At 37.5% G+C, this 20,068-nt stretch overlaps 1 protein-coding gene across 2 annotated transcripts in view; it reads right to left on the bottom strand.

The window, feature by feature from the left end:
- cntn3a.1 (contactin 3a, tandem duplicate 1) overlaps positions 1–15,242 on the bottom strand; it is a 78,545-nt gene extending 63,303 nt beyond the window's left edge. For both annotated transcript variants that reach the window (XM_014015796.1, XM_014015797.1), the window contains exons 1-2: positions 14,758–15,242; positions 5,367–5,510 (exon numbers count right to left, since the gene is read on the bottom strand). In XM_014015796.1, coding sequence (XP_013871250.1) covers positions 5,367–5,421 — 55 coding nt within the window. In that variant the 5' untranslated portion in view covers positions 5,422–5,510; positions 14,758–15,242. The remainder of the gene's footprint in view (positions 1–5,366; positions 5,511–14,757) is intronic.
- Positions 15,243–20,068: the final 4,826 nt, after the last annotated feature.

The following is a 20,068-nucleotide window of genomic DNA, read 5'->3' as shown; positions in this document are numbered from 1 at the left end:
AAACATTCATTCATATCTAGCAACAGGGATGCTTTGGGGTTCCTTCTTCTTAATCCAGGAAATATGAGAACCTGAACATGAAATAAATTATTTTCAATATATTTTTTTCAAATATGGGAAATTAAAACAGGGAAGCTCCAGTTATGCAAAGGTTGTGAAATTAATGTCAAAATATGGTAAAATATGAGGGAACATGAGGAAAGAAGAAAAAATAAAGTTAAAAAATTAGAGCATTGATTCTAAAACCTAACAATGCCGCAGTCCAAAGATGAATGCCACCTCTGCTCATATCGGTCCCCGGCTGCGAGATGGTGATATGTGCATCTTTTCTAAGGATCCTCTGACAACACACGACTCAGCATTGAAGCAAGTATAAGGCAGAGGGAGCTACTGTAGAGGCCAAAATAAAAACTAATCTCAAATTCGATACTAGCTGACAGCAAATGAATTCCTCCAGCTTACCTCAGCATGAATAAACAGGCACATGAGTAGTCGGCTGTGGGGGAGGTATCAACCGATTGCAAGGCCCCAAATCAATCCGTTTCAGCTTAGGGTTTTATGCATCGAATAAAAAAAATAAATCTTGCTTTTTAAAGCACCTTCCTACTCTGTCCTGGCTGATAAGGTACAACTTTAAGGTCTCTCATTCAGGGCAGCAAATGTTAACAGCAAAGCAGATGAGGGGTTTTGGGAAGTTTAAAGGAAAGCAAAAGTTTGACTGTGTTTAATCAGACAAGCTTTTTGTATGACTTGTTTTACAAAATCTCTATTAGGTAAAAAAAATTCTTATGTAGGCAAAACAAAGAAAAAATAAAATTAATGAATAAAGGCCAAGCATTTTTTGAGGGACTGCATTATGCCCACAGCCTTTCCTACTAGAATTTCAAACTAAGATTGTCCTATTATGAAAAGGGACAGAGTTACCTATTTTCATCAAACCTTGAAAATAACATTATTGTGTAACACTGAGATCTTGCTGAGAATGTCTCTAAGCTACAACAGTGTCACACTTTAGCTCCATATCTGTTAATTTGACCAGGTTACAGTCATTTTTTTCTTGGCTAAGGCTGATTACTGTATTTATTCGTGTATAATATAACCCCCCCTCCCTTTCTGAGCTTAAAAAGCATAAAAAAATTAATCCTCAAACTACCTCCAATTTCATACGGACTTCAAGATTTTTCAGCCTTTGCAGTCGTTATACATAACAGTAAAATGATCATTAGACTGTTCATTTTATTTTAACAACATATGTACTGAAAGGTATTTTGACAACAAATATATGTCAGCTGTAGCAGCAAAATATGAATTCTGGCATTTTATACATAGTCCACCAGGATGCACCAACACAAAAGTCAGAGACTTCACATGAGATTTGGGCCATCTTCTGGGGGAAAAGCAGATTACTTCCTACTCGCATGTGCCCCCTTTGGTGGGGAAACTTTTTTCAGGGATACCAACTTTTTCAGCACACCGGTAGACGGCAGCCATTACAGACGAACATGTGTTTGTTGTTGTTTGAGAAGCGGCCCGGTCACACGCTAATGTCATTAGTTCGCTATCATTACTAAGGTGCAGGACTACTTTTTCCCCTTTTTTTCACATCATGTCACCTGCCTGGATCTGTTACTATCTCGCTCTGAAGCACGGAGGAGTGTCAGAGGTAAGCTCGCTTCAACTGCTTTTTATGACGCGGTCTCGATTCGGGACTCAGGCATTTTGTGAATGAAGACGATATTTCAGCTAAAATACATAAGCAAAAATATTTATCCGAGTATAGTACTACCTCCCAACTTTATGGATGATTTTATGGATTTAATTTTACGTATTATACTTGAATAAATACTGTATATGTGGTGGCAAACTTTCTTGAACTGTAGTCAATCATTAACATCAAGTGGTTTATGAAATATTTTGCTATCAGAAAAGTGTTTCCTGTAAGAGTCACTGCCCAAATTTTAGATAAAGATGACGACAAGCTAAAATTTAGCTCAATATTTGTAAAATTGACCCAGTTATGGCCAGCGTTGCATTGGCTAATGCTGATTTTTGCTTACAAACAAACATACACATACTGTAGATGCACACAAACACAGGCAAAAACATTAATCACCTTTCGCCTTTGGCAGCAGGGGATATTAAAAACCTTCACTGCTTTGACTTTCAACCTAGATGTAGGCTATCCTGTGCCATATGTTAGGTAATTAGTTTGATTACATTATCAGTTACAGTCTTTAAGAAGATCTTACTGACACACTCCCAGCCAATATCCTACTGTGTCCCACCAGTCTCTAGCTAATCAAAGCTATCACTTCTAAACTGCAATAAAACTCTTTGCATCAAGAGTATCCAACACTGCAATCACTGGGGGAAAGGAAGTGATCGCCTTCAGATTCAGTTTTGGGAATAGCAAATTAAAACTGTTCTTCTCTTGTATCAATGGTTTTAAAAATTAAATGGCCCGTGTAAGCTTAGGGAACATTATTTATGTAGATTTTATTTGTTATTTAGAGTCCAGTAAAGAAAAAAGAAAAAGCTGAAAAACAAAGAAAATCAGTTTAACTCGAAAATTTTACTAATTTTATGTTCATTAAATATTTTTAAAGATACCACAAAATGTTGACAAAAACACAAGTCATTTCTAAATTGATTCTTCATCACTTTTTTAATTGACAGAAGTATGCCATAAAAATGTTATAAAGACTTGAATATACAAAACAAAGTTGTAAAAAAGGGTATAAACTGTAATTTCTAAAGCTATATACACCACTAATTAAAGGTTTGTTGCGGTCATTTTGCCTCTTCATATGTACATTTTTTTTCTATGAAGGCTTATATTGGCTTTAGTTTCATTTCAAAGGGCTTATTTACTAGGAAAAAGCTGTGTTCTTCCTGTAAATTAAATTTGCAACACCAACATGTTGAAGAAAAACAAATAATGGCCAGTTACATTACTATTTTAGACATGGGATGTGAATTGAAATGGAACTGTAAAACCATACATCCACTGTCAGTAAATATACGGTTTTATGCAGCGTTGCAGCTGTATAAGTGTTAAGATTCTTTCTTCATCTATGTGCAATAAACAATCATTTTGTACTCTAATTTGTCAAAAAAAACTGGGTGATTTTTTTAACACCATACATCTAGAATTATGTCACTCAACCTCTCAGCTTTTTACACACAAAGATTTTTTTATGAAATCAAACATGAAGCTTTTGTACTCGCATGCATTACTTCTCACATCTGCTTCAATACCAGTGAGCAATTTTACCAACATTATTTATTCAAAGAGAGGAAAACATCTGATTGCTGGTAAGAGCCTCAGCAGCAATCTTAACGGATGTGTTTATGTTTCTGTTCTCACTTCAGGAAGCTGAATTGTAACCCTTCTGTGATTCCTGCCAATTATTACAAAAAGAGCTACCTGTAAATCCACAATGTTGGTTGGGTGTTTGTAAGTCAATATTTTGCATTATTTTAGTGGTCTAAGAATAACAGAAATATTCATAGGAAGCCTCTTTTGTATTCTGTCCTGCAACTGCCTTTTTTTGTGACAATCAGATTGTTGTTTATTATGTTTCTGACTGTTTTAAAAGTGTTAGAATATGTAGTGTGTTGAAAAGAAATTTGGCCGTGTAGCTTTGCACTTAATAATATACATTTGTGATCATGTTCTGCAAACCAAGTGTGAAGGTTATGACAAAGTCACATTTGTCAAATGCAGTCTGTTGATTTTGTGGTGGAAGGAAACGGCAGTATGAAGGTTAGCGGTAAGGAATGTGTGGGGCAAATAGCATCCATCCTTTTCTCTTTGCTTTCTTGCACTACTCGCTCATTCACACATATAGTACACGCCCCTGCCTCAGGCAGCTTAGATCCTCAGAGAGGAATAGTAGAAGAGGTGGTTAACTTCACATGAACTCGCTTTGGGAAGGACTTCCCCTCAGCACCAGGGCTCTCCTACACAACCAATGTCTACTGTTTAAAAAAAGAAAAAAGAAAAAATGAAAACAACACCTCAACGTCTGGATAAATAACCTGCCAGGAAACGACCCCCTAACACACTCACACTGTGCCTTCTCTACCCGGCATTGCAGGCTTGCATACTAAAATGCTTGTCATGTTTTTGGTGGAAGATAGACGCTTCGGAGATCTACTGTTATATTGCACCATACTTGTCTTGTTAGCAGAGCACATGCAATGTAACCACATACTGAATATTAATGCTCAGTTACTGTGTTCCAACTGAGTGTCAGCCACAAGAGCGAGGCAAGGGCTGTGCAACACAAAGCTTTTCCAAAAACGATTTGCTCTCTGCTTCATTGTCAAGCACTAAATTGCTTTGAATTGATAACTGTGGAGTTGGTTTCTGCCACTAATGATTGCAGGAGTAAACGTTGAGGCTTAACAGACAGTATTAACCCATCGAAACATTTTTCTAAAATAAAAACTCTCAGGACTGTGGCGCGATTTTGAAGAAAGGCAGTCATTCAAATATCTGTATATTTTGCAGAGTGCCTAAGTAGAATAAATTGTGTGATTCAGCGTTGCGGTGTAGTTGCTAATCCCATACTGAATCACTGTTCCCAGAGGAAAGCCTCATTAGACGTCCAATGAAGTGTGTGGATTTAGTGATAAGTAGTGCTAATTGCCATGTGCGTAAATTTAGGTGTCAATGTGCTGTTGTGTCTTCAAAAAAGCATAAACAAATGTGTGCCGTGACAGTCACAAACGCACACACTAATTATTTTTGGGCCCAGCTGTGAGGCGGGGCTGCTGATTTTGTACGAGGCACGAAACATGAAAGATTACTCTTTCGCACTATGCTCAAGCCACAAAGCCCTTATTCATCTTGTTCTCAGCTTCAGACTGACATTTTGAAGAGAACTTGGATTTGACTACGAATATTTTCTAAGGGAGAAAAATTAGGTGTCTCATTAAAAGCTAGATCAATAGCAAGATTCCTGAACTACCACTAGTGCAGTCTCAATTAAGGAAACAATTGAGGCACTTTTTAGAATTAATGACTGTAAATTCAACTGCTATATAGTGGTAGTCTTTCAGGAATGAAAACTTTGATTCTTAGTTTCCAATGAGTGTCACTACCCAGAAAAATGAGAGAATGTTGATTTGCACAAGTGAAAGAATGATAATTTTCTGCTCAATTAAAAAAAATGTTTAAACATGTCTTAATGTTTGTAAGAGGTAAAAGACTTTGGTCTCTTATTGCTATGAAACATTTTATCTTTCCACTTCGTTTGTACGTCTCTTCTAAATTTCAAGATACTAACACAAAAATTAAAAATGACAAATCCTAGGTTCCATGAAATGACAAGAAAAAAATGCACGTTTAGATGTCTTACCTGACCGACCCTCCACCAATGACAGCAACACTATAAGATTCCATAGCAGTTCCATTTTAATTGTCTCAGGTCAGAATACGCTCAAATCCAATTGCAGGTGTGTAGAATTCTCGCTTTGTCCTTTCCAGAGGTTTCACTGTTCTTCTGTGAAATGAAAAGAAAAGAAAAAGGGAAGCATTAAACATTCAGAAGCACTGGGGACTAGTCTCATCACAAGGACAGTTTTCACAAGGACACTAACTGTCCATGTTTGCAAGCTGATGACATAGTAAAAAGTAATCCCACTGATGTCATAAAACCTAAAAAGATTCTTGGAAAAATGGCAGTCAAGCCTTATGAACAGGTCTATGTGACATCTAATAGCAGCTCTTTTTTGGATTGCACATCCTCTGAGCACTTCCCGATGCTATACGCTTTACTTAAGTGCGCTTAATATTGCATAACATGCATTGTGCCTGCAAGAGACACATAAAGGGATTGCATTCTTCAGCTTCAAACCTGCTGAGACAAAACAAAGAGTGCACGATGGCTGTCAGACACAACCCTACCATGTAATAAAGTACTCTGCTAGTTCCTTGAATTCGTCTGAGCTGGATTATGGTTTTTTTTTTCATTTGACATAAAGAGCTGACTCTATGCAGTGCAAAACCATTTTCTGTCCCTCTGGAGACTTACAATTGATTTTCTCAAGGACTTAGCTGTAATTCATCTCTGCTTTGACTCAAATAAAATTTCCAAAACTGTTGTGAAATCAAATGAGGCACACTCTGCCTGTAATTGATCGAGAGAAATGTGCGCATTTGTCTAAATACTCTAACAACCTCAACATGCTTGTAGCGGAGATTCTTTCTGATAATGCGGCAGATAAATGTTTGCATACGGGATGTTGGTTATAGAGAAAGGATAAAGGAAATTAGGTACAGCCTTTGTTCAAACTGGCTCTCCTTGGTACATTTAACTGACAAATGGTGCAGCTTCCTTTGACTACACACCATCAGCATGCTGAAAGAAAATGAGAGGGAGAAATTAATAGGAACACAAAGTATAGTCTATCAAAAGGCAAGTGCCAAAAAGGCAGAGGCAACTGAAAGATTACACCTTCATACTTTCTCAGTTATCTGCACGCCTCCTATCTTTGTGCCACTGAAAGGCATGACAGAGCATACTGATGCTTATGTGAATATATCAACAGCCTTCTTGACACATTTGCCTACACTACTCTCCTTTCTGTGTGTACTAAAGCATTAAAGGCAACACTTTTTGCCTATAAATCCCATTATGGAGATTAGGTTTGGAGTGCCAACTTAGTTCCAATTTATCTTGCAGTTATTAGGATGCAAATGTCATGAATAACTGTTGGCTTTTAATAATAAAACAGAAAAAAACTTCAAATCCCCTTCTTTTGCTCCTGGATATTTTTGGATCTCTCCGTCTTTGAGAGAATCATTGTGAGAAATGCGATGAATAAATTACTTTTGCAACATGTATTTAATAAAAAAACTAAATTTCACAGCTTGGAAAATCAGCAAAGCATGGTTTTTTTTAAAACCTCAAACATTCAGATTTTATGGTTTTGCTAATATTGATAGGAAAACTAATTAAGTCAATATATCACATTTTATTTTGTCTGATACTGCGTACGTCGCCTCAGGTTGCTGATTGAGCTGTCTTGGCAATTTGTTACACACTCACAGCAAAAAATAAAAAATAAATAAATAAAAAAGATGTCTTCAAAATCTGCATTAATTATTTTGTCATCCATGTAAATGTTTTAAAGCCTGGTCACCCAAAATTAATTTATCTAGCCTTGACAGCCAAATAAGTGAACTCTACCAACAAGAAGTGAACTACTGTGACATCCCATTCATATCTGTTGGCCTCTAACAGCGATCCCTTGATCTCTATTATTCTGCCAGCGCTGAGACACAAGACAGCAGACTACAGGGCTGGAGGGGGGATAAAGGAAATCCTTTTGATCCAAAGAAGCTCAGCACTAAGATGATGGCTAGGGGACTCTGGGAGTGTCCACATCTGTATTTGACTTCCTATTCAATATAAATTAATTACCCTCGTGGCCGTAAGTGGTAGAGACAAGATCAATGGTTTACTTTCATCACAAAATTGATTCCCCCCTATTTGTTTTCTATATGAGATGAAAGTTACTGATAGGGAAGACTTCTCAAACTTTGCCTTTTATGTTTCAACCTCTTTCATGTCCCTGAAATAGTCATAAGTTGAGAAATGAAGCATGAGTCAGCCTGAAATGACAGCCCCGACTGCAACATTTTGGCACAAACTCAACAGCATTTAAATGCGAGAGCAAAAGAAATCAGCCCCTTTTTTACACAAACGTGGCTGATATAAATATAAAAACAGGCATGAATACATGCAGTGCTGTGCAGAAGTCTCGAGCCGCCCTTAATTGCTGTACATTTTACTTCCATCTTACTTTCATGTAGGCTTTCAAAATGTTAGTTATAGTTCTACCAGCTTTGGGTCAAGAGATTGTCTTTCAATTTTGTTCATTTTATTAATGATTCTGAGTTATTCATTTTATTTAACCACTTTCAGATTTTTTTTACCTTTTTTAAATGTGAAATAGCACTTAACTCTGACCCATGAATATTTAATATAATTTCTGAAGAACAGGAAAAACCCTGTTATAGTCACAGATTAAGCCATAGACAGTAAAAGTGAGTTTTCTTTCAAACAGATGGCTGAACAGACTGAAAATGGTAAGACTTATGCGATATGTGAAATATTCAGAAACAAAAAAGAAAATGTTGGCATCACTTCTGAAAAGAGATGCAGTTACTGAAGTTGTAAAAAAATGTTAAAATCTTGCCTCAATGACATAAATTGCCAGATGTCTAATAAAATTTGAAGCATTAAAAGTTATTTATTACAGTGTTGAAAAACTTTTGTGATTCCACTAAATCCTCTGTTTTAAGAATTGTTACTGCAGCTTAAGATAAACCAGTAATAAGCTACAGAATTTTGTGATTCTCAGAAAAAAAAATTACACTTTTGGGCTCCAATTCATAAAAGTAATTCTGATCATGCCGGATCACTTTGTTTCCAATAGCTGAAGAGAAAAAGCAACAGTCAAATTAGAGCAGAGTTTTAGCTTTTCATCTGTGTAACGACCATTTATTTTGGCTTGTGAAATCCTAGTGATGCAACAAAAGCTGCACATAATAAATCATGTTTTAGATGCAAAATGAACACAGATCCTAGCTTTTATTACAGTGTCTTTTGTGCCAATGCTGTTTAAGTTATTTAATTAGGCCAAAACAGAGAAAAAAAAGAAAATCTCTCCATTTGTTAGTTGAACAGGGGATTATGTCTGAAAGCAGCTTTCAAGAACTTTACATGACTTGTTGATTCTGTTCTGCTGCAGCAAATGTGGTTGTTTCTGGGAGTCATTCACGTCACATATTCTGAGTAGCCCTGTTGCAATAAGCAATAAATCAATTAATCGAATGATAGATTAAAATGAGGTCAATTTTAATTTGCCTCCTTGTTTTCTTCTGGTCTTCTTTTCTACTCCTTAGCATAGAGAGGAGTGAACTCTCCTGTCTCATAACACTGTTTAAGAGAGCCCCGTGAACACACATTCAGTTAGAGAAGCATCTTTGGTTTCCCAGGCCGCAGGACACCCTCAGGACATTGTGCCAAATCCTGTGTTCGCGTTCTCTTTTTTTTTTAAGCTATGTAATTTTTGTAAACTTCGTAAGCAGCATGCGGGTGAACGCAATAATTTTATGAAGCCAGAGAAAGACGCATAAAAAATAAACAGTGCCAGCTTGGATTGAAGTGGGTAGTGATGCAGCTTTAGTAGCTTTTGTTGTATGTTGTTTTCATAAACTCTGCACCATGAATTTCATAAACATACATAAATTTCGTAAGTGGCATGAGGTTGACCACAGTTATTGTATAAAGCCAGAAGAAGACACATACAGAGTAAGTTGTACTGGTTTGGGTAGAGGAGGTCTGAAGTGATTTTATAGCTTCAGCAGCTGTTGTATGTCCAGGTCAGTTCATAAGTTTTTTTTTTACACTTGGAAATTTCACAAACATCCGTAACATTATATTGGATAAAAACGGTCTCCAATTGATATTGTCGTTATCTTTTTAAGGATTTCTGATACAATTTATCATCCAGAAAATGTATTATTGTGACAGGCCTAACTCAAACTGGTCAAGCCCAGGCACATCCAATCAGCATCTAACAGTCAGAGGATAAAACCATCCTGTCCAATCGCTCTGTCTGCTCACCAGCCGAACGTTGACCTAACGCTACCCCTCCTCCACGCTTCCTCTTCCAACTTCCAAGGAATTCCCCCTCCTACGACCACCACCACCAGTGTCCAGGCCCCGGGGGGGAAGAGAAACTCCCCCTCATCTTAAGCAGTTCATCTGAGCTTACAGCATCTCACAGAACTCATATCCTCTGCCGGGGGTCCGAGCGCTAATTTCATTCATGTCAATAATCCTGCTAATCTAATAAAGTTCATTGTGTCTATAAAATCAATCTACTACGTTTTCCTAGTTACTAGGCACTTTTTAAATTTTTTTCAACATCAACATCAGCTGTGACACCTCTGATGAAGATGGAAGTACACGTTGAAACATGTCAGGTATGTCTGTACAGACATAAAAAATAAAAAAGTGTCTAGAAATTAGGAAAACGTAGTAGAATAATCCTGCTAATTCAACCATGTCAATAAACCTCCTAATTTTTTCAGTCTGTCTTCATGCGAGTCTTTCCAGGTTGAAATGATGTTTTAGCCAAAAACTCAAGCCTGAAAGATAACAGATGGTATGCATTCTTTAAGAAATGCTAATAAAAGTCTTTTATGATTTAATGATTTTAATGTCTTACCTTTAAAAAACCCGCAACAACTACAACAATTTACAACTTAAACCCTGTCATTTTACACCAAACACTATATATTCTGCACAGCTGACCTGATACGTCAAACGTTTTTTTTTTTTTTTTAATTCCAACAGCGGTGGAAAAACGGATGACAGGTTGTACTTGAAAACACCAACTATATTGGCAGTTTTTCATTGCGAGTAAGGAAACTTAAGTATACCATGATGAAACACATTTGAATAAAAATTGTTGGGTAGATATTTGACACACCTCAAAGAATAAACAGACCTCTGCTTTGAACACAGCCAAAATCGGAGTAATCAGAAAGCTGATGAGATTCAGCAGCTTCATTTAAAAAATAAAGCATTAACAAAACACGTTTTCACAGGACTAAAAGCATCAGCTTTTAAATGAGTCTTAATGCTTACATTAAGGCTCCAGTTTTTTTTCTTCTGCGGTTAATCTTTTTTACTTTGATCGTAGTTCCTGTGCAGCTAAAACGCAGGGCTTTCAGCCTACGTTTTTTTCCCCACACATCATAATTTTTTTTGCTTTTTATAATTACTTTCTGACATTTTCTTTGGTGATCGTAGGATTTATTATGCATGCAAAAGGTTTGTCTTTTTTATCTTAAATACAATGCAGATATTTTCTTTTACAAACACTTGTTTCTAAGGAAACAACTTATTTCCTGTTTCTCATTCACAAAATAAGCTAATTAAAATATTCTGGTCACAGTAAATATCCGTCAGAAGAAAACATTAAACATGTCAAACTGTGCATTTACTTTAGAGTTTTGAGGAACTGCAGCTGCGTTCAAGGAAGTTTTCAGGATGGTTGAGACTTTTAATTGTGAATGTTGTCACAGTGATCCCCCCTGTCCTGCATTCCTCTGACAGCTCCAGCTGCAGTTGATAAACTACAGATTGTAGTTCATTCATAAATGTAAACTGACAAGTGTTGTCAGATTTGACCCTCTTTACTAGACCCCCATCTTTCTGCTGCCATCAATTTTTCAGGGCTCAGAAATGTATTAATAGAACACTACTCCTCCTGGTCCCTTTGGTTGAAGAGTCCAGATGAAGACCCCACACACACACACACACACACACACACTCACACCCACCCCACAAGCTTTGAATCATGAATGAGGCCAGCCTCCCACACTCTGCAGGAACGACTCAAGAACAGGGAAGAAAAAAAAAAAACAGAATACAATGCTGCATCTTTAATCACCTGCGCTGTGACTTGATTCACAGACACGAGCCAGATCAGTGTTTTCCTGCACATGTGGCTCGTCTCGCAGCTTCAAGTGTCTCTGGTTATTCAAAATTTATTTTCTGGAGATGCTTGAGACCAGAAATAGGAAATGAGAAATCTCTTCCACGTCCTGCGTGCTTTGATTTACCGCACGCAAAAAAAATCTTAACTGCAGCAATCTTTTAGCCACACATAGGCAACAAGCAGCGATGCATCAGGATGCGCATTCATCTGTTGATTTTAGTGCTGCTTTTTTAAGCTACAACTTTTCCAAAGTACTCTTTTCCACTGTTTTCTGAAGACATATGTGGATATATTTCAAAAACCCCAAACTTTCTTGAGCTAAGGGTTTATTTTGCCGACACTTTTTTTTTAAATTATTATTCTCCTCTTCCCTACAAATGGAACACCAGGGGAGTTGAGGCAGTGCGAACATATTTTTCAGCCAAGATTCTAACTCAAGTGGTGGCACAAGACAAAGAGACTAATAGTGTTTTGATCTAAGCACACAAGCCCCAGGCATGACATAACACATGCCAGCTTCCTCATTTCTCCTGCCCACACCTGGGGTGCTCCACCAAAGCGCTCATCCAAATCTCCCCTGCGAAAAGGCCAACTGAGCTGTGCCGAGAGGGTTCTTCCAGCTCGCGTTCGTGCTCCAAGCTTAGCACGTTCAAACTCAGGCGGGAACGCTCTGAAAATCTGCAGAAGTGTTTTTAATCATGTCGGTAATTGTGACACAAAGCACTCATCGTAAATACAAATAATTGATATGTGATGTGTGAGCTGGAAAGCGTCCGCAATACACAGTTTTATTTGACTATATGGAGACACTAAAGTGCTATGAGCTACTTATCACTCCGTTGATGCACCTGGTGGGATAGGTAAGCAGTTGTGAGTGCCAAATGATTATTTAAATGGGACACAAAAGCCTGTTATTATAGCCACATTTAGAACAAACTTGCACTGAGCTGTTCAATTTCAGCTCACAATGTCAAAGCTTAGCTTATAAGACTATAAGGATTGTAAGATTATACACTAAAGTTATATCAAGAGGAAGTAGAGCTTCTGAGGCCTCCCGCTGTGTCTCTTAATTCACCAATGCCTGGAAATTAACTGCACTTACGCTCACTGCTAAAACAACCTCCAACTGTGAACTTCAGTGCATAAAAAATACACCTGTTGGTTTTAATCCTAAAGAACAAACCTATGCAATTTGAATGATGTTTTGGTTTTGAAGGAAAAGCAGGGATGTGAGTCAAAGGTTGTATTCAAACATGACAATTCAATATATTCATTTTTATTGCATCCCAGTATTTTGTGATATTTTTGAAACGTCTAACTGGTGCCCATCACTATCCCAAAGCCAAACTGTGAAATATTAGTTTTTGTGGAAAGCATGTTTTCAGCGCCTTTTGTTTGTTTGCTTCATCTGCTAGCAGGATTAAACAAAAACTACTAGGATAAGAGAGATAAAAGTTGGTGAAGAGTTGGAACATGGAAGTTCACTCTTTATATTTGAATGGTTATTAATGTTCTTTTAATTAAAAATCTGTAAGCAAACTTTCTGTACACATTTGTTTACCAGCAAAAAAAAAGTTAAAGTGATTTAAAATAGTTCAACAGTGGCAACGTCCTTAAAGATCTGACTGTTTTGATGTAGTACTAAGTAAGAATATCCATTTCTGTGTTCCTGTTGCTCTATCACCTTGCTCGATCCCCAGGATTTATTTCTGACAGTTGTCTAAATCGTTCTGTTTTATTTCACATTCAGCAGATTCTTATATTTCCACTTGGAGATTCTTCTTTTCAGAGATGTTCCACTTGTTTGATTCCACTGTACGTGTTTACCTACACAGACTAATGCCAGCCTAATGTAGCTCAATCATGTGACCTGAGCTTCCACTTGGTTTTCAGAGGATCCAGCTTTGTTTACACTGAACGCATACCTGCATTTCAGATTTGTGCATCAATAAATCTAGGAAAACTACTGGAAGAAACGGTTTCAAACATCACCATTTGATATAGCTCAGGATATCCTTTTTTATGTTTTATGTCATCACAATTTTGTTTTGTTTTAACCATCTGCAAATGTTAGCATTATGAAATCCAAACCCAACAGCAAAACAACAAGATTGAAGCAGACTCCCCTTGTCTCCCTCTACTACTACCAACACAAGATTGAATTATCACACTCATACCTATCAGAATGCATCTGTTTATTTCTGCATCATGCAGCCTCACTCAGTGCACAGATTTTCCTCTCCTCATGCAGACCAGGCTGCTCAGCAGGGTACTATGAACTCCTAGCTCACCCTCCACCCTCTCTATGAGCAAGTGACATCATCTGAAACGTGTTCGTCCATAATAAGATTTCCCCTCAGAGATGTGTGCTGTAGCTCCACTATTCCACCCACTTTACCAGAAACATTAACTACAACAGCACTGCTGAATTGAGTTTAGCTGAGGCAATTCCACTGGAGCCTTTTGGCTGTGATTTGCTCCAGAAGGATGCAGATGGTTCTTTTGTAAACATTAAGTAAATGCAGGTGGAGCAGTTAAAAACATTTGCGAGGATATTTACCTCGCAGTGACAATAAAATAAAATAAAATAAAATACTTTAAATATAGCTTAATTGCAGCTCCCTCTCAGACATGTGGGTATAGGATTTCACGAGAGAAACCACTTCCCGCAAAATCAAAAAAAGACTTTAGACAATCTTTAGCAATCAGGCTGGGTGCAATCAATCAATCAATCAATCAATCAATCAATCAATCAATCAATCAATCAATCAATCAATCAATCAATCAATCAATAATAAAGTAAGAGATGATGAGACTGGAGTGAATCCAATCCCCCGGTGGATCACACACTATAATGTTTTACCCGAGCCTTTAAATAAATAAATAAACAAATAAACAAATAAATAAATAAATAAATAGTAGGCTATTGGGTTTAAGATCTCTCTCTTTCAAGGTAAAAGATGCACTGACTCAAAATAATGATGTCCACAGGAATTAGACGACGCCTAAAAAGCGATTACTATTAGAAATTGTTGCCCAATTAACTCATCTGGGAGACGGACTTTGCGTGGACCGGACTATTATCTGGCATGTGCCGCTGGTTTCAATTTAAAACGAAAAAAAAAAAAACATTGAGTGTTATTATTTAAAACTATTATATAATAGCGTGATTACCGTTGTGATGTTAAGGCTCGTGGAGACAGCAGGATACAGCAAAGGGTTGTTTACCTGAGAGCATCTCCAGCGGTGTTTCATGATGTTCCTCCCTTTGAGTAAATCCATGTTAGCCACAGTCCGTCTCACATCTCCTCAGACCTTCAGCCCTGCTGCTCCTGGAAAAAGCGTTCAGTCCAGTTGAAGTTGTTCTCCTCAAAGTGCGACTGAAGCCCCCACAACTCTCCTCTCCTCTGTAACTCTAAACGCCGCCGTGCGCTCCCCCCATCCTCCGCAATAATAATTAAAAAAAAAAAAAAAAAAGCCTTTCAGAGTCCAAGCAGCTGCAGACGACCTGTTCCCTCGCTGCACTCTGCCCAGCCTCTCCGACGCAGTCCCGTAGTTTCCCCGCGGCGGTCAAGTCCGGTTCGCGTCGCCCGCAGCAGCAGGCAGGTGCGTTCACAAACTCAAACCCGCGGCGCTGGTGGTGGTGAGGAGGGGTGCCTCTAACGAGGACCACCCACTGCACCTCCCCGCGCTTTTATTTGTCGCAGAAAAGGATGTTCTGTCGTTGTTTTACACACAGAAAAAGAGCTCGACTGGAATCCGAGAGCGCAGCTCGTGAACTGGCAGCGCGTGCGGCAGCAGGAGGCAGCGCGCGGGACATCGGAGGTGGATCGCACGTTCTCCGAGCTCGTGGAATGAAACTCACAATTAAACAGACTTATTTTTATGTTTACAACCTATGTTTGTATTTTTATACTAATTAATCACTTGAAACACTATTAACTAACTTAATTAGGCCTTCTCTCTTGTAAGCAATATAACACATCGTGCATCAGGAAGTTATTAAATACTGAGCATCCCCACAATAAATCAACAGATCCAGAAAATCAGGATTTTTTTAAAATAAATTTTCAGTTTCTAATGCAGGGCCAGTAAACAACTAGAAAAGCCTGTAGCTATGAATGAATCATCACATCACCATTAGTTTATGCTAGTTAAATTTTTATGTTCTATACAGTCCAGGACATTGAGGGAAACTTGGTGGTCTCGCCATTCTCTATCATATTGATAGATTGAAATGCATTACTTTGGGTGGAAATTGTTTATCAAACTTGATGTAAGCCTATCTGCCTTTTCATGTTTGGAATGCAAACTGACAAATATCTAATAATATATATTAGAAAAGGGTACAATTTTACCTTCGTTGAAGTTTTCAGCTGCCTATTCTTCATGTTTAATGATTGAACTTTATGACTGATCAACTATCACAGCTGATCAATGCCAGGTATCACAGCTACATGGCAAGAGAATTAGCAAGACTAGAACAAGAAAAATCTTAACTAAATGTGTTGAAAATGTTCATGTGTTTAGTCAAACAAAACAAAAAGTCACAGCAATGATTCAGAATGATGAATCTAAATCATATTCAAGTGCAGGTGACTCAGTGAAACTTTACTTTATTAAACAAAAAGCTGGCAAGGCAGCAAAATAAAAAGGGTGCAGAGAGCAGCTGTTAAAACACAAAGACAATCTAACAAGGAACTACAGCACACAGTAGGATCCAAGGGCTAATTGGAGAAAAAAGGAGTATATACCACATCTGGTGGGAGGAATGATCACTCAGTGACAGTTGAATGGCAAAATGAGAGTCAGGTGTGTAATGAGTGGAAGCCAGAGAACACTGTGGAAAACACCGGTGAATAACTGGAAAACTAAATGACTCATACAGCAAAACAGTGAAGCATGGGCCATAAAGCCATGAGTTGTTGTGTTATTTATGTTTAGAATGTAAAAAAAAGTTGCAGTTTACATTTATGTTTCACCATTTAGTGGCACACATCTGTTCTCGTTCTGCAACAACAAACATCAAGTCAGAAAAAACTCAAACTTGCAGTTTTTACTTTAAAAAGGATGTTGAAAAGAAATCATAAAAAGGAAACAAAATGTGCACGTTTTTCCCCCTTATTTCAATTGCTATCTTGTCCTTAAATTACACATTTGTAAATAATTAGTGAACAGCTGCCAACAACGAGGTGGGTTTGTTTAACTAAAACAGTAAAAAGGACTGGAGATCAACAATAGTAACATCTATGGAATAACTTTTTTGGGTCAGGATGTCCGACGATATCTAATATATTTCTGATAATAGTATGATTCAATATAATAATGGAAACCTACTGGAGTATATTCTTTCAAATGGCACCATTTAAAATAGTTCAGAATACAATTTATATTGACTTCATACTTTTCAGCAAGCCCTTTCAAAACTACAACACAGAGAAGAACTATTAAGCTTAATTTGCATAAAAAATAAAGCAAAATAATTGGACTTCAAGCTTACAAGTTCATAGATTGAGTGAATCTAAGAAACGTGAAACTTTTGTGTGACCCAAAAATAAGTATGTGCTTTGTAATATTTTTTGTTTTTAAAATAACAATAGTAACATCTGAACAGATTTTGCATTCATTACAGAAGTAAAACACAATCCCAACACTTCTTTTATTCACAGATAAATCAAAGCCGGGCTCTCCAGGATAACATCTTCGTCAACTGATCATGCAAATTTTTCTCGTCACCGCACGTTGTAAAACAACACAAGACAGACTGCAAACTCATTATGTTTAAACAGTCAGAACTTTTTATAGGCCTCTGGCTCATAATCCACTCATAATGTGGAGTGGGATTTAAGGGAATCTACTTGTGTTTGAGTCAATTGGTGGAGTGATAATTACTGAAGAAATTAATGAATGCCCTGCTGCTGCTGCTGCTGCTGCTAGGCTTTGGAAAGGCAAAAAGGGAGAAAAAAATATTTGGATTAACCCACTGAATGAACATTCGTTATTTCTTAGTTTTCCACACACACACAAAGCTAATAATGGCACATCAAAGCTCCAAGGAATGTTCAGCAGTATAGTCACCTTAAACAAACATTTGGGCTTGAACTACTCTTGAATATTTAATGAATTCTTTAATGTCTGAGACTGGTGGGAATTTTTACTGCTAATGATCCCAAGTCAAAGAAAAACTGAGTTTAATCTCATTCAAGAATGCGTGTTCTCTTTATGCTCTCAAAAGGAGAAATGGGAATATTTGTAACAGAAATACTACCCTTTATCATTAGCGATGTCATCAAACTACTTAAAATACAGTTGTCCCGAGGCGCAGAGTGCAATGTTGAAATGAGCAACTCGTCAACACTGACAAGTGTCAGAAAGACGAAATGTTTCAGGGTCGTCTCTCTCAGAGGAAGAACTGGCAGATGTTTCTGTGTCTCTGTCAATGCAGATGCAGTTTGACAGTTTTAAAATAAAACTCCTTTTTAACTTAAACATTGTCAATTGCTTCTTCGTGCCGAACTTGTTTTTGTGCAACTTAACCTTCAGATCTCATCTTCAGTGCAAGGGTTTGTGTGAACGTCTAATTAGGTTGCCTTTAATACAGTCTGCTTCTTTAATTTTACCAGCTTATGGCATGAAAAGTATGAATCCAAGAAAAAAAAAAACAGAAAAATTAATTGGCAAATCAGGTTGGACAATTTATTTGAAAGGAAAGCATATGGATTCACACAATGCCAGTTCTCACATTTTCTTTACACCTCCAACTAACACCAAACTGTTAAGACTCTTAGTTTGAGCTCTGAAGAAATAACGAACACAGAAAGTAGTTTAAAATATTTATTTAGCAACAATTAGTCAAGGTTGAAGCTCTGGTGGGAGCCTGGTACTGGGCTGGACACAGAGAAGGTTTTAGTGGCAGGACAGTACTGGGTTTGTAATCTCAGAAGAAAAACCAACCACTGCTGAGGCAAGAATCAGGAGACCAAAGGACAGGCAGGGGATCAGGACCACAAAACGAGAGCAAGGCATGAGGACAAGAAACGCTGGTAAGTAACAGTACAAGGCTGATGACAAACTGGCAGGGAAGTGAGGGTGAGAGCAGGAATATACTGTATAATGAGGGGAACAGGTGAGTGGAATGAGCTGATTGCAGGAGGGAGGGGGAGCGGTGGGTCAGTAGTTAGTACTGGCTGTGACAGGAGTGGTGATTGAGACCTTGGCATGAGAAATAACTGTGGAAAGCAAAACAAAGACAGAGGCAAGACTGGGCAGGCAGGCAAAAATCATAACACAAACAGGATAAAGTTCATAGTATGGCCGAAATATTACTCAAAATGACACTGAAATAATAAAACTGATGCAATAAAGTATGGAGGAGAGTTACTAATACTGTCATGAGTTGTTTTTTTAACTGTTACAAATGCTAACAAATCTTGCAGTAAATAGTCATTCAATGTCCATTTACAACATATAACTTCACAAGTAAGCACAATTTAAAATGGTCACCACAGCCAACTGACATTTCAAAACACAAATTTACTTTAACTCAATTACTTTCATAAATACTGACCTTAGCTTTGGTGACAGTAATTGAGACTGAACAGATAATCTAAAAGCTTTTATATAAGATCTTTGTTTAAAAATTTGCCATTAACTCTTTGGAATCAACATTATCTGTCTATTTGCAAAATCTATCATAAAACACTGAATGAATTTTAATGAAAGTTTCAGAAAATAATTAACAGATGTACATCTATAACTGGTAACCTTTTGGACTCGACTGGACAGTTTAAGATGGTGATCCCATCTAACTAAGCTTACAAAACAGAAACAGTTCGAAAGCAGCCAGTTTTACAGATATTGAGCTAAAATTTGGTGTGGTTGTACTGAGCATTGTCTCTAAAACATAGTTGAGTATACAACATTATACTTAAAATGTTTGCATTATTTGTTGTAGTTAACTCTGATTGTCTGTTAGTAATATGTTATAGACCTCTGAATGGATTTTATTGAAACCTTCTGAATAAATGTAAAGCCGATTAAAGTCACAGCTAGTTGACCTCATACAAAAATGCCTATTTGTAAACACTGGTTCACGATTTTGGCATTTAACAGTTTTCTTTTGTTAAAGGAAAAAAAAAGAAAAGAAGACAAGATTTTTGCCTGTCTTCATCTCTTCATCAACAGTGTGAATAATGACGCTTAATAATTTATGCATGAGCAATGAGGATAAAGCAGATGTTATTCAAGACGTTGCTGTCTGTTCTAACATTATTTCTGTGGACAGATGGCAGCCTGGGTGTGCTCATGACAGACATAGGGCAGTCCTTGCTGCCCTTGTCTCCCCGCTATGTAATTCAGTCTGCATCAAATCATGGGCAGTCACTATCTCAATCAGCTGTTCCATAATGCAGAAAAAGCCTTAGAATTTTTTATTTAAACAGAAGGACGTGGTGCGGCTAAACTGTGGCCTGATCTGCTTGTTGTAAAAAGAGTGTAAAATCAAACGTACTCATGTGCATGCACTCTCCTCAGCAGCTAA

This window comes from Austrofundulus limnaeus, unplaced genomic scaffold, assembly GCF_001266775.1.
Source record: "Austrofundulus limnaeus strain Quisiro unplaced genomic scaffold, Austrofundulus_limnaeus-1.0 Scaffold134, whole genome shotgun sequence".
Taxonomy (NCBI): domain Eukaryota; kingdom Metazoa; phylum Chordata; class Actinopteri; order Cyprinodontiformes; family Rivulidae; genus Austrofundulus; species Austrofundulus limnaeus.
Note: the sequence above shows the minus strand (reverse complement) of the source record. Positions and strands in the feature narration are given on the sequence as shown.